Here is a 15,522-nt window from a genome sequence, read left to right on the forward strand (position 1 = left end):
CAGAAAATTGCTTTTGGGTAGAGTATACAATATTTTTCTTAGGTTAGGTAGAGAGAATTCTTTGTGCTCAGAGGAAAGCCTGAATAGCTTTATAAATCACACACAATTACCTTGTTAACATCTGGAGTGTTTACTTTGTTCTGGAGTCATTTGAACTGTGAAGCACCGCAAATATGTGGGCTGCAACCCACAGCTCTCTTGTATATTGCTAAACTGACTCAAAATGTAGATAGAGAAAGAGGATAACTAAAGGGGATCCATTTCCAAAAGGAAGATGTCACAGAACAACAACTACATTTTGTTAGTTCCAGGGAGAGATGTAAATCACAAATATATTGTCTATTAATGTTTTCTGCATTCAAATTAAATCAAATGTTATTGGTCACATACACATGGTTAGCAGTGGTTAATGCGAGTGTAGTGAAATGCTTGTGCTTCTAGTTCCGACTATGCAGGAAAATCTAACAAGTAATCTAACAAATTCACAACAACTACCTTATACACACAAATACAAACAAATGTAAAGGGATGAATAAGAATATGGATGAGCGATGGCATGCGGCATAGGCAAGATGCAGTAGATGGTGTAGAATACAGCATATACATATGAGATGAGTAATGTAGGATATGTAAACATTATTAAAGTGGCGTTATTTAAGGTGACTAGTGATACCTCTATGTAAACATTATTAAAGTGGCGTTATTTAAGGTGACTAGTGATATCTTTATTAAGTCTGTTTATTTAAGTGGCCAGAGATTTGACTCTGTATGTTGCCAGCAGCCTCTCTATGTTAGTGATGGCTGTTTAACAGTCTGATTATCATGACTTCCGCCGAAGTCGGTCCCTCTCCTTGTTCGGGCGGCGTTCGGCGGTCGACGTCACCGGCCTTCTAGCCATCGCCGATCCATTTTTCATTTTCCATTTGTTTTGTCTTTGTCTTACACACCTGGTTTCAATTCCCCAATTACCTGTTCATTATTTAACCCTCTGTTCCCCCATGTCTGTTTGTGAGAAATTGTTTGTATATAGAACGGTCCGTTATTGTGGGCTCTCATTTTTGTATTGCATTTGTATATTTTGAGTAAATTACGTTTATTTACCCATATCTGCTGGCCTGCGCCTGACTCCTCTACATCAGCTATACACAGACCGCATTACAGAATTACTCACCTGAATGGAGTCAGCAGGAGCAGACGCCCTCCCTGTGGCAGTAGAGGAGCACGTCCAGCAGCACGCGACCATGTTGCAACTTCTGGGCACCGCCATGGATCGCTTGCTGCAAACGATGGATCGCTGCGAGAGAGGAGGAGGTCGTCCAGCGCCTACACCAGCCCCACTATAGCAGGCCCCACTGTCCACCCCTCCTTCACCCGGTCCCAGCGGGATTCAGCTCGCGCTCCCGAGGGAGTATGATGGGACGGCTGCCGGATGCCAGGGGTTCCTACTCCAGTTGGAGCTCTACCTGGTGACCGTCCACCCGGCTCCTTCGGAACGTGAGAGCGTGTCCGCCCTCGTCTCCTGCCTCTCAGGCAAAGCCCTGGAGTGGACCAACGCCGTATGGAGTGAAGGAGGACCATTACGCAGAGTTTGTCTGTTCGTCCTGCCTCAGGTGGAACGGGACAAGGAGCGCACAGGATTTCGCTTTGGACTTCCGGACCCTGGCCGCCAGCGCGGGATGGAATGACTGGGCCCTGATCGATCACTACAGTCTGCGCGAGGACGTCCGTCGGGAGTTGGCCTGCCGAGACACCACCCTCACGTTGGACCAGCTGGTGGACCTGTCCATCCGGCTGGACAACCTGCTGGCTACCCGTGGACGTCCGGATCGGGGCCTGTCAGTTCCATTCCCCAGCATCTCCGCTTTGACACCCCTGGAGCTGGGAGGTGCTGCGCTTAGGGCGACCGGAGGAGGGGCCATTCCCTGCACCATCTGTGGCCACAGAGGGCACACTGCTGGTCGGTGCTGGGGAGGTTCCTCATGGATTCGAGGCAGCAGGCAGTGAAGAAGAAGGATGGAGGTCTGCACCCCTGTATTGACTATCGAGGTTTCAAACAGATCACTGCTGCCTCTCATCGCCAGTGCGATCGAGTCAATGCACGGGGGGGCACTTCTTCACAAAATTGGATCTCAGGAGCGCTTACAACCTGGTGCGTATCCGGGAGGGGGACGAGTGGATGACGGCATTTAGTACCACCTCGGGGCACTATGAGTACCTCGTCATGCCGTACGGGTTGATGAATGCTCCATCAGTCTTCCAGGCCTTTGTTGACGAGATATTCCGGGACCTGCACGGGCAGGGTGTAGTGGTGTATATCGACGACATTCTTATATACTCCGCTGCACGCGCCGAGCATGTGTCCCTGGTGCGCAGGGTGCTTGGTCGACTGTTGGAGCATGACCTGTACATCAAGGCTGAGAATTGTCTGTTCTTCCAACAGTCCGTCTCCTTCCTAGGGTACCGCAATTCCCCGTCAGGGGTGGAGATGGAGAGTGACCGCATTTCAGCCGTGCGTAATTGGCCGACTCCCACCACGGTAAAGGAAGTGCAGCGGTTTCTAGGGTTTGCCAACTACTACCGGAGGTTTATCCAGGGTTTTGGTCAGGTAGCAGCTCCCATTACCTCACTGCTGAAGGGGGGACCGGTGCGGCTGCAGTGGTCGGCTGAGGCGGACAGGGCTTTTGGTCACCTGAAGGCTCTGTTTACCTCGGCTCCCGTGCTGGCTCATCCGGATCCCTTTTTGGCGTTCATAGTGGAGGTGGACGCGTCCGAGGCTGGGATAGGAGCCGGGCTCTCTCAGTGCTCGGGCACGCCACCAAAGCTCCGCCCCTGTGCTTTCTTTTCAAAGAAAATCAGCCCGGCGGAGCGAAACTATGATGTGGGGGACCGGGAGCTGTTGGCTGTAGTCAAGGCTCTGAAGGCGCGGAGACATTGGCTTGAGGGGGCTAAACACCCTTTTCTCATCTGGACTGACCACCGCAATCTGGAGTACATCCGGGCGGCGAGGAGACTGAACCCTCGCCAGGCAAGGTGGGCCATGTTCTTTACCCATTTTGTTTTAACTCTGTCCTACAGACCAGGTTCCCAGAACGCTAAGGCAGACGCACTGTCCCGGATGTATGACACAGAGGAGAGGTCCATGGAACACACTCCCATACTTCAGGCCTCTTGCCTGGTGGCACCGGTGGTGTGGGAGCGGGCGTTACGTACAGAGCCCACTCCCCCCCAGTGTCCAGCTGGGCGCCTGTACGTTCCGTCTGCTGTCTGCGACCTTTTGATCTATTGGGCCCACACGTCACCCTAATCTGGTCACCCTGGCATCGGTCGGACGGTGCGTTGCCTTAGTGGGAAGTACTGGTGCTCCACCTTGGCCAAGGACGTGAGGGTTTATGTTTTCTCCAGCTCGGTGTGCTCCCAGTGCAAGGCTCCCAGGCACCTGCCCAGAGGGAATTTACAACCCCCCCCTTTCCACAGCGGCCGTGGTTGCACCTGTCGGTGGACTTCCTGACTGATCTTTCTCCCTCACAGGGCAACACCACGATCCTGGTCGTTGTGGATCGGTTTTCTAAGTCCTGCCGTCTCCTCCCTTTGCTCGGTCTCCCTACGGCCCTACAGACTGCGTAGGCCCTGTTCACTCACGTCTTCCGGTACTACGGGGTACCTGAGGACATAGTCTCTGATGGGGGTCCCCAGTTCACGTCCAGGGTCTGGAGAGCGTTCATGGAATGTGTAGGGGTCTCGGTCAGCCTCACCTCTGGTTTTCACCCCGAGAGTAATGGGCAGGTGAAGAGAGTAAACCAGGATGTGGGTAGGTTTCTGCGGTCATATTGCCAGGACCGGCTGGGGGAGTGGGCGGCGTTCATCCCCTGGGATGGCACAAAACTCCCTCTGCCACTCCTCCACTAACCTCTCGCCCTTCCAGTGCATACTGGGGTATCAGCCGGTCCTAGCACCTTGGCATCAGAGTCAGATCGAAGCTCCTGCGGTGGACAAATGGTTTAAGCGCTCGGAGGAGACCTGGGACACCGCCCATGTGCACCTGCAACGGGCCGTGAGGCGGCAGAAGGCGAGCGCCGACCGTCACCGCAGTGAGGCTCTGGCTCTCGTCCCGAAACCTGCCCCTCCGCCTGCCCTGCCGGAAGCTGGGTCCGCAGTTTGTGGGGCCATTCAAAGTCCTGAGGAGACTGAACGAGGTATGCTACAGGTTACAGCTTCCCCCAGATTACCGTATTAATCCCTCGTTCCATGTGTCTCTCCTCAGGCCGGTGGTGGCTGGTCCACTCCAGGAAGATGAGATGCGGGAGGTTCCTCCGCCTCGAGGGGGCCCTGGCGTATGCTGTTCGCGCCATCCTGGACTCGAGGATGGCGATCCTGGTCGAGGATGACTATATTTTGAGTAAATTACGTTTATTTACTCATATCTGCTGGCTTGCGCCTGACTCCTCTACACAAGCTACACACAGACCGCATTACACGGATGGCCTTGAGATAGAAGCTGTTTTTCAGTCTCTCGGTCCCAGCTTTGATGCACCTGTACTGACCTCGCCTTCTGGATGATAGCGCGGTGAACAGGCAGTGGCTCGGGTGAATGTTTTCCTTGATGATCTTTTTGGCCTTCCTGTGACGTCGGGTGCTGTAGGTGTCCTGGAGGGCAGGTAGTTTACCTCAGGTGATGCGTTGTGCAGACCGTACTACGCTCTGGAGAGCCTTGCGGTTGAGGGCGGTGCAATTTCCGTACCAGGCGGTGATACAGCCCGACAGGATGCTCTCGATTGTGCATCTGTAAAAGCTTGTGAGTGTTTTAGATGACAAGCCAAATTTCTTCAGTGTCCTGAGGTTGAAGAGGCGCTGTTGCACCTTCTTTTCAGTTTTTCCGTGATGTGTATGCCGAGGAACTTAAAACTTTCTACCTTCTCCACTACTGTCCTGTCAATGTGGATGGAGGGGTGTTCCCAATGCTGTTTCCTGAAGTCCACAATAATCTCTTTTGTTTTGTTGACGTTGAGTGAGAGGTTATTTTCCTGACACCACACTCTGAGGGCCCTCACCTCCTCCCTGTAGGCTGTCTCGTCATTGTTGGTAATCAGGCCTACCACTGTAGTGTCCTCTGCAAACTTGATGATTGAGTTGGAAGCGTGCATGGACACGCAGTCATAGGTGAACAGGGAGTACAGGATGGGGCTGAGCACGCACCCTTGTGGGGCCCCAGTGTTGAGGATCAGGGGGTTGCCGTTCAGAAAGTCCAGGACCCAGTTGCACAGGGCGGGGTCGAGACCCAGGGTCTTAATGATGAGTTTGGAGGGTACTATGGTGTTAAATGCTGAGATGTAGTCAATGAACAGCATTCTTACATAGGAATTCCTCTTGTCCAGATGGGATAGGGCAGTGTGCAGTGTGATGGCGATTGCATCGTCAGTGGACCTATAAGCAAATTGGCAAATTGGAGTGGGTCTAGGGTATCAGGTAGGGTGGAGGAGATATGGTCCTTGACTAGTCTCTCAAAGCACTTCATGATGACAGAAGTGAGTGCAATGGGGCGATAGTCATTTAGTTCGGTTACCTTAGCATTCTTGGGAACAGGAACAATGGTGGCCATCTTGAAGCATGTGGGGACAACAGACTGGGATAGGGATTGGTTGACAATGTCAGTGAACACACCAGCCAGCTGGTCTGCGCATGCTCTGAGGACACGGCTAGGGATGCCGTCTGGGCCGGCAGCCTTACGAGGGTTAATACGTTTAAATTTTTTACTCACGTTGGCCACGGAGAAGGAGAGCCGACAGGCTTTGGTAGCGGGCCGTGTCAGTGTCCTCAAAGCGAGCAAAGAAGTTGTTTAATTTGTCTGGGAGCAAGACGTCGGTGTCCGCGACGGGGCTGGTTTTCTTTTTGTAATCCGTGATTAACTTCAGACCCTGCCACATACGTCTCGTGTTTGAGCCGCTGAATTGCGATTCTACATTGTCTCTACACTGACGCTTTGCTTGTTTGATTGCCTTGCGGAGGGAATAGCTGCACTGTTTGTATTCGGTCGTGTTTCCGGACACCTTGCCATGATTAAAAGCGGTGGTTCGCGCTTTCAGTTCCGCGCGAATGCTGCCATCAATCCACGGTTTCTGGTTAGGGAAGGTTTTAATGGTCACAGAGGGAACGACATCTCCGATTCACTTGCTAATAAACTCGCTCACCGAGTCAGCATATATGCCAAAGTTATTGCCTGAGGCTAACCAGAACATATCCCAGTCCACGTGATCCAAGCAATCTTGAAGCGTGGAATTCGATTGGTCAGACAAGCGTTGTATGACCTGAGCATAGGCGTTTCCAGTTTTAGTTTCTCTCTACAGGCTGGGAGCAACAAAATGGAGTCATGGTCAGATTTGCCGAAGGCAGGGCTTGGGAGGGCTTTGTATGCATCGCGGAAGTTTGAGTAGCAATGATCTAGAAAGCTACTAGCTCTTGTCGCGCTTTCGATATGCTGATAGAATTTAGGAAGTATGGTTCTAAGGTTAGCTTTGTTAAAATCCCCAGCTACAATAAATGCAGCCTCAGGATGTATGGTTTCCAGTTTACATAGAGTCCAATGAAGTTCTTTCAGGGCCGACGAGAGATCTGCTTGGGGGGATATACACGGCTGTGACTATAATCGAAGAGAATTCTCTTGGAAGATAATACGGTCGGCATTTGTTTGTAAGGAATTCTAGGTCGGGTGAACAAAATAATTTAGGAAGTATGGTATGGTATTGGTATTATGGTATTCTGTCATGTTCCATGTTTTGTGTGGGCCCCAGGAAGAGTCGCTGCTGCTTTTGCAACAGCTAATGGAGATAATTACAAAAAAATATATAAAAATAAAGCTATTATCTCTGGCATTACTAAAATTAACCATGGCTTCTTATCATTATCATTATCATAGCAGACTCCTCACCATATCCAACTGGTAATAGAATCCTCCATGTACAATCCATGTTACCAGGGTAGTTGCCAGGGAATCCAGGACTTAAAATAACATTGGCCAAGTCAACAGCTGTTCCACCGCACTTTGCTGGAAAATAAAATGCACATAATGTGTGGCACACATTGAAACAATATTGCAGACAACGAATAACACTGAAACATTAAACCATTGCCTTGAATGTGACCACTTCCAAGTAAAAGTTCTTACCAATGCAGAGAGGGGGAGGGTAGTTCCAGCGCCGCACGGTCCCTGGCATACAGGATATATGAGAGTGGCCCTGGAAAATAGAAAGGTAGGATGTTTCTCTCTATAATGTAAAGGTAGGGGGTTTCTCTCTATAATGTAAAGGTGGGGGGTTTCTCTCTATAATGTAAAGGTAGGGGGTTTCTCTCTATAATGTAAAGGTAGGGGGTTTCTCTCTATAATGTAAAGGTAGGGGGTTTCTCTCTATAATGTAAAGGTAGGATGTTTCTCTCTATAATGTAAAGGTAGTGGGTTTCTCTCTATAATGTAAAGGTAGGGGGTTTCTCTCTATAATGTAAAGGTAGGGGGTTTCTCTCTCAGATGTAAAGGTAGGGGGTTTCTCTCTATAATGTAAAGGTAGTGGGTTTCTCTCTATAATGTAAAGGTAGTGGGTTTCTCTCTATAATGTAAAGGTAGGGGGTTTCTCTCTATAATGTAAAGGTAGGGGGTTTCTCTCTATAATGTAAAGGTAGGGGGTTTCTCTCTATAATGTAAAGGTAGGGGGTTTCTCTCTATAATGTAAAGGTGGGGGGTTTCTCTCTATAATGTAAAGGTAGTGGGTTTCTCTCTATAATGTAAAGGTAGGGGGTTTCTCTCTATAATGTAAAGGTAGGGGGTTTCTCTCTCAGATGTAAAGGTAGTGGGTTTCTCTCTATAATGTAAAGGTGGGGGGTTTCTCTCTATAATGTAAAGGTGGGGGGTTTCTCTCTATAATGTAAAGGTAGGGGGTTTCTCTCTATAATGTAAAGGTAGTGGGTTTCTCTCTATAATGTAAAGGTAGGGGGTTTCTCTCTATAATGTAAAGGTAGTGGGTTTCTCTCTATAATGTAAAGGTAGTGGGTTTCTCTCTATAATGTAAAGGTAGGGGGTTTCTCTCTATAATGTAAAGGTAGGGGGTTTCTCTCTATAATGTAAAGGTAGGGGGTTTCTCTCTATAATGTAAAGGTAGGGGGTTTCTCTCTATAATGTAAAGGTGGGGGGTTTCTCTCTATAATGTAAAGGTAGTGGGTTTCTCTCTATAATGTAAAGGTAGGGGGTTTCTCTCTATAATGTAAAGGTAGGGGGTTTCTCTCTCAGATGTAAAGGTAGTGGGTTTCTCTCTATAATGTAAAGGTAGTGGGTTTCTCTCTATAATGTAAAGGTAGGGGGTTTCTCTCTATAATGTAAAGGTAGGATGTTTCTCTCTATAATGTAAAGGTAGTGGGTTTCTCTCTATAATGTAAAGGTAGGGGGTTTCTCTCTATAATGTAAAGGTAGGGGGTTTCTCTCTATAATGTAAAGGTAGGGGGTTTCTCTATCAGATGTAAAGGTAGGGGGTTTCTCTCTATAATGTAAAGGTAGGGGGTTTCTCTCTATAATGTAAAGGTAGGGGGTTTCTCTCTATAATGTAAAGGTAGGGGGTTTCTCTCTATAATGTAAAGGTAGTGGGTTTCTCTCTATAATGTAAAGGTAGGGGGTTTCTCTCTATAATGTAAAGGTAGGGGGTTTCTCTCTATAATGTAAAGGTAGGGGGTTTCTCTATCAGATGTAAAGGTAGGGGGTTTCTCTCTATAATGTAAAGGTAGGGGGTTTCTCTCTATAATGTAAAGGTAGGGGGTTTCTCTCTATAATGTAAAGGTAGGGGGTTTCTCTCTATTATGTAAAGGTGGGGGGTTTCTCTCTATAATGTAAAGGTAGTGGGTTTCTCTCTATAATGTAAAGGTAGGGGGTTTCTCTCTATAATGTAAAGGTGGGGGGTTTCTCTCTATAATGTAAAGGTAGGGGGTTTCTCTCTCAGATGTAAAGGTAGGGGGTTTCTCTCTATAATGTAAAGGTAGGGGGTTTCTCTCTATAATGTAAAGGTAGGGGGTTTCTCTCTATAATGTAAAGGTGGGGGGTTTCTCTCTATAATGTAAAGGTAGGGGGTTTCTCAGCACACTGAACTCAAAGACAAATCACAGTTTGCTGAGTTGCTGAGTTGACTTTGCATACTAGACTTGCGACCCAGCACACATCTTTACACATTGACTTAGGGGATAAAGCTTAGCAGCACGTTGACACAGCAGTGGGAACAGAGTACAGCTCTCACCTGCAGCATGTATCCTGGTTCACAGCTGAATGACACCACCTCATTGACCATGTACCTGTCCGCTGTTTTGATGCCATTGGCAGGCACCACTGGCTCCGGACAGGCAGTGAGACCAACGGCTAGATGGAGCAGAGAGATAAAAAAGGCCTCATCATGCCTGCTTCGATAAAGTACTTGATGTTGCACATCACATGAATGATTGGTCTTCAATACTCAGTATGGTGATCCTGTTTTCATGTTTCAGAGAACAGTATTCCTCAAAGCTGGAGCAAGAAGAGGCAAACACATCGGAGCGTATTGCAAAGCCAAGTGGATATGATTATTGTATGCTGTCAACAGGCTCTGGTATAGCCTATAGCTATTAAAATAGATACAATGATTATTGGTTTTATCACGATGACATAGGATTATTGTACGTTTGTTAAGTTTTCTATAGTTAAATAATTTGTCATTTGGATGGTTATAAACCCCCAGTCGTAGGAAGGTAATGTAGATACATAACCACAGTCGGGTACCAAGGGGCACAGGGTACTGACAACGTCATGAAACTATAAGTGTATTTTGTGCTGTAGGTTGTAACCTTTGTCTCTATGCTTTTTAATTTAGAACGCTAAAACAGTATTGTTAAAAAAAATCTGAAAATAGTATACTGATCTGTGTTATTTAAATATGCATTGTGCTTTTGTTCATTTCTTGAAAACATCTTCCAGTGGGTTAAAACTGTACACACTGCAGGAGGAGACAGTGAGAAAGTATGTTGCCATGACAACCACCTTCGTCAAGCCAATGAAAGGAGATCCTGTATAAATTTGTCTTGTTTGGATTGCACCACTCAGCAGGTAGCACCGTGCAGTTGTGAGTGTGTGTAAAACTCTCTCATTATTTTTCTACCCATCAATAGCAAAGGACTTTCACCTGCGATGCCTACATTACCCAACACAACAAAACCCAACAGACACTGTCACACTGCTAATGTGTAGGTGACTGTTTCAAACAGGGAAGCCCAAATGGCTGTGGGCGGCTAGGGCGAGACTAGGGAGATTAAACATTAGCTTTGGTTCAAGGGGAATTCACAGCAGAATTCGGAGCAAGTTACTTTCAATATATTCTAAGGAGCATGTACTCCTGTTCAGGAGGGAGTGAGCGGAGATGTACAGTATGCAACTGGTCAAAAAACAGTGAAGCACAAAAAGAACACTGGGCATTTCTTTAAATGCTAAGGCATCAGAACCCTGGCTTGTACCAAACTACTAACACATTTATTTAACGTTAGATCAATACCACTTGTTAATTCCAATTCCATCTAGCTGACACTCACGTTACACATACCAACCATTTGAAGTGTTTTTCTGCAGAATAAATCAATAAAATGCCACATGGCCATAGTCTCTCTCTCAGAGGATAAATGATAACCCTTGAGGGAAAAAATCTGACATTTTCTCTACAACCACAACGGACTGATCCAGGCAGGAATTCAGCCTTCAAGATCCAGAAAGTCAAACATTTAATACACTTGTCTCCTCACCCAAGCTCTAACAAATTCACCATCTTGATGTGTGATAAAAACACGTGGCATGAATCTAATTTTAGATGTGGCACTTCGTAACTACCGTGCACAAGCCAGATTCAGTCTAGGATCATGTGGATGCAGCCACAGTCACCCAACGGTAAACATTCAGGATGAACCTAAAAGTCAACGACAACCATCTCTATGCAAATATAACAAGCTCCTCTTGTTCTGACAGAAAGTCACAAAGCTATTCTTCTTTAATGATATCTACTTTTACAGTACACGTAGCTCTAGGTAAAAATGTATATTATATATACCATGGGTATGACAAAACGTTTCTTTTTACTGTTCTAATTATGTTGGTAACCAGTTTATAATAGCAATAAGGCACCTCGGGGGTTTGTGGTATATGGACAATATACCACGGCTAAGGGCTGTATCTAGGCACTCTGCTATTGCGTCATACATAAGAACAGTTCTTAGCCGTGGTATACTGGCCATATACACAGTGGTGGAAAAAGTACTAAATTCTCATACTTGTGTAAAAGTAAAGATACCTTAATAGAAAATGACTCCAGTAAAAGTGAAAGTCACCCAGTAAAACACTACTTGAGTAAAAGTCCAAAAGTATTTGGTTTTAAATATACTTAAATATCAAAAGTAAAACCAGACGGCACCATTTTCTTGTTTATTTTAAATTGACGGATAGCCAGGGGCACACTCCAACACAATCGAAGCATTTGTGTTTAGTGAGACCGCCAGATCAAAGGCAGTAGGGATGACCAGGGATGTTCTCTTGATAAGTGTGTGAATTGGACCATTTTCCTGTCAAAATGTAATAAGTACTTTTGGGTGTCAGGGAAAATGTATGGAGTAAAAAGTACATTATTTTCTTTATGAATGTAGTGAAGTAAAAGTAGGCAAAAATATAAATAGGTAAGTAAAGTACAGATACCCCAAAATACTTCAAAGTATTTTTACTTAAGTACTTTACACCACTGCATATACCACACCTCCTCGTGCCTCATTGGTTAATTATACAGTTGATGTCCTTTACAAACACTGGCTCTCCCCTATTCTGCATAACATTGCAGAAATGGCATGGCTATATCAGGCATAACGCTTCCAGGAAGACATCCTGCCAATGATGTGTATTAATATGGAAGACAATTGGCAAAGAATACATACTAAATTGGCCTAAACATCTTTAATTTGTAACATCCTGACATTCTCAGCATGTCTCAGTTTTGTCCAAATCTATTAGTAAGGGCCACATGAGATTTTTTGCCATGTTTTAGCTTCATTTGAACAGATCGATTGATTGAGGAGACATTCTCATTTACAACAACGACTTGGAAAGGGAAGTGTTGCTATGGAGAGGCGAAGGGTTAAACGAGACAATTCAAAGCTAGGGATGATTAGGTTGCCGTCGCCATGATTGTATTAAGGAGGTTCCAGGCTGGCAATTGAGCCAAGACTCCAGGGTTAACACGCCTAATCTAGCGTGTATGGTTGTGTAGTGACCAGAAGGAGTCATGCCCTGTGTTAAATATCTCCTCTTCATGCAGCGGTGAGAGAAATAATCTATCTCTAATCAAGATAAGACTGATTAAAAAACGCTGGTACGTTTCCTGGTTAGATCCCTTACGGTTGATGCTGTATGATTGGACTATTCAACTATATTCTTACAGCGGCCAGATGTAAAAAAGGGGTATTACCGAGGGGCCAGAAATTTTACACATGCTTCGGAATAACTGTATAAAAAAGCAACGCACACACACACCAATAAATATCTTTTCTTCAAATTAAATGTTGCTAAAAGTAATCAGGAAAGAAATGGAGGACGCTCAATCAACGTGAGTCAAGGCGCAACCAAGATGTTTTGTCATCATTGAAAAGGTAAAGGCGCAACTCTCGCTCACCATTATTTGTTTTTAGTTAAACAACTATTATAAGCTTCTTAAAAGTAATTAGGTCACATAAAATAGCCTGAAAACTAAGCATCTCAATGAATAACAAAGATGTGTTACATTAGGTAATGCCAAATTCCAGTGTGCAGGAAGTATGCATTGAATTAATTTCCCTCAGTCCTTAGGTGTGTTATAAATGAGTCCCTGTTTCCCTCCCATTAGACAGGAAAACAGGGTTAGGGTTACCAGACAGAGAAACAGAAGGATTAGGGTTATCAGACAGAGAAACAGAAGGGTTAGGGTTATCAGACAGGGAAACAGAAGGGTTAGGGTTATCAGACAGGAAAACAGAAGGGTTAGGTTTATCAGACAGAGAAACAGAAGGGTTAGGGTTATCAGACAGAGAAACAGAAGGGTTAGGGTTATCAGACAGGGAAACAGAAGGGTTAGGGTTATGGTTATCAGACAGGGAAACAGAAGGGTTAGGGTTATCAGACAGGAAAACAGAAGGGTTAGGGTTATCAGACAGGAAAACAGAAGGGTTAGGGTTATCAGACAGGAAAACAGAAGGGTTAGGGTTATCAGACAGGGAAACAGAAGGGTTAGGGTTATCAGACAGGGAAACAGAAGGGTTAGGGTTGTCAGACAGGGAAACAGAAGGGTTAGGGTTATCAGACAGGAAAACAGAAGGGTTAGGGTTATCAGACAGGAAAACAGAAGGGTTAGGGTTATCAGACAGGGAAACAGAAGGGTTGGGGTTATCAGACAGGAAAACAGAAGGGTTAGGGTTATCAGACAGGGAAACAGAAGGGTTAGGTTTATCAGACAGAAAAACAGAAGGGTTAGGTTTATCAGACAGGGAAACAGAAGGGTTAGGGTTATCAGACAGAGAAACAGAAGGGTTAGGGTTATCAGACAGGGAAACAGACGGGTTAGGTTTATCAGACAGGGAAACAGAAGGGTTAGGGTTATCAGACAGAGAAACAGAAGGGTTAGGGTTATCAGACAGGAAAACAGAAGGGTTAGGGTTATCAGACAGGGAAACAGACGGGTTAGGGTTATAAGAAAAGGCAGGTACGAGTTCCTGAGAGTTGTAGCTTTTAGGAATGAGGTCATAATATTTTTTTTGCTTAAACCCTTCAAATGCTAGAGTCAAATTCATGTGAAAAAAAACGAATAAATCAACATGCCACATAGGCGCTAGAAACCACACTACTTGTATAGTCAACCACAGTAGTGGTGTGTCTGTATTTGTCACATGCACAAAATAAAATGCTTACTTACGAGCCCTTTCCCAACAACGCAGAATTAAAAAGTAAGAAACATTTGCAAATAAGGAGAAAAAAAATAGTAACACAAGGCTATATACAAGGAGTACCGGTACCGAGTCAATGTGCAGGGGTACAAGGTAGTTGAGGTAATATGTACATGTAGGTAGGGTTAAAAGTGACTAGGCAGTCAGGATAGATAATAAACAGAGTAGCAGCAGTGTATGTGAAGATTGTGAAAGTGTGTCTATGTGTGTGTGTGTGTGTGGCGTCAATATGCATGTACGTGTGTGTGTTTTGTGTATGTGAGCGTTTGTAATGTGAGAGTGTTTTGGCACTGAAAGCTGGATTTTGGCAGGGATTTTTTTGCAGATAATTTCTTAATGTTAAGAATTGATCAAAGGGATTAATAAATGGGCCGGATCTGGCCCGCGGGCCGCCAGTTGAACAGCCCTGCCGTATCACATAGCACATAGGCTGCACATGGGGGATACACTTTTAAGTGGGCTGAGAGAGGGGAAATCGCCGAATTGAGATCCCCACTGAGAGGACTTAGAGATAGTAGCAGAGGATGTTGAGGTGTTAAGAATGAATAAGGTGAAATGAATAAGGTTTACATCAGGACTGTCCACAGCAGCTAAAGGGCACTGTTTCTTCTGTTGAGACAGAGGCAGATGAGGCAAGCGGGCACAGAGACAGACTATCTCTGATGCTATCAGTGTCCACACAGTACAGATTGGGAGCCCATTTCAGAATTGAAAAGAGGAATTCCCATCAGGCTCCAACCCATGGTAAAAGGTAGAGAAATTGGATTTTATCAGCCAGTTTTCTTGGTATTTATTTCTGGGTTAACAGAATTGTTGTTATCAGTGAATTATGCTGTACTTGTTGAACAATTTATGCTAATTTTGTAAGTTTGTTGTTTAAATCATCAAAGCCATGATAGCATCTTTTGTGCACATAGCATGCTAAAGACCAATCCAAACTCATCTTCCGGCATGTCCAGCCCATCCATTATCTCAGCCAATCATGGCTAGCGGGACGGTCCCTGTCTTTTTCCATGGCTAAACCAACTAAGCTCGTAATTTAACAATTTTATTGGTATTTACGGATGGAATACAAGTTTGTTATTAAGGCACATGAAAGTTCACATGTTCCAGAAGGCATTTCTGCCAACAGCCTTTTTTGATAAAAAAATGTATGTTTAAGTTCAAATGCCTCTCGTGAATTAGTTGTGAATTAGTGACGTGTGGCATACACCTAGTTTCCTGAAATGAGTCAGTTTTGTACATTATGTTTGATTGGACCCTGCTAAAGCACATACAGTACAGTAGTAATTCAAGAGGGGGACATTCTTTGGTCTACTGTCTTTTGTTGTGGTAGTGAAAGTAGGTGAGCGAGATAGCATCCAAAGGCTACCATTTTCCTTTGGACAGATTACTGTATTCAGATCAGTCTTACTCAGTAGGCTACAGTAGTGAGTCAACAGACAGGTGGACTGAGTGTCAACTATGATGACAGCTTTGGTAATTTCTCTAAAGCTTTTAAATGTCAAAATGCACATGCCTCAC

The 15,522-nt window shown here is 45.3% G+C and overlaps 1 protein-coding gene across 3 annotated transcripts in view; it reads right to left on the reverse strand.

The window, feature by feature from the left end:
• The window catches only part of LOC129828690 (CUB and sushi domain-containing protein 1-like), a 466,738-nt gene that overhangs the window by 47,455 nt on the left and 403,761 nt on the right, over positions 1 to 15,522 (reverse strand). For all 3 annotated transcript variants that reach the window (XM_055889829.1, XM_055889828.1, XM_055889827.1), the window contains exons 38-40: positions 9,264 to 9,382; positions 7,160 to 7,229; positions 6,923 to 7,039 (exon numbers count right to left, since the gene is read on the reverse strand). In XM_055889829.1, the coding sequence (XP_055745804.1) occupies positions 6,923 to 7,039; positions 7,160 to 7,229; positions 9,264 to 9,382 (306 nt within the window). The remainder of the gene's footprint in view (positions 1 to 6,922; positions 7,040 to 7,159; positions 7,230 to 9,263; positions 9,383 to 15,522) is intronic.

Source organism: Salvelinus fontinalis, chromosome 30 (genome assembly GCF_029448725.1).
Source record: "Salvelinus fontinalis isolate EN_2023a chromosome 30, ASM2944872v1, whole genome shotgun sequence".
Classification (NCBI taxonomy): domain Eukaryota; kingdom Metazoa; phylum Chordata; class Actinopteri; order Salmoniformes; family Salmonidae; genus Salvelinus; species Salvelinus fontinalis.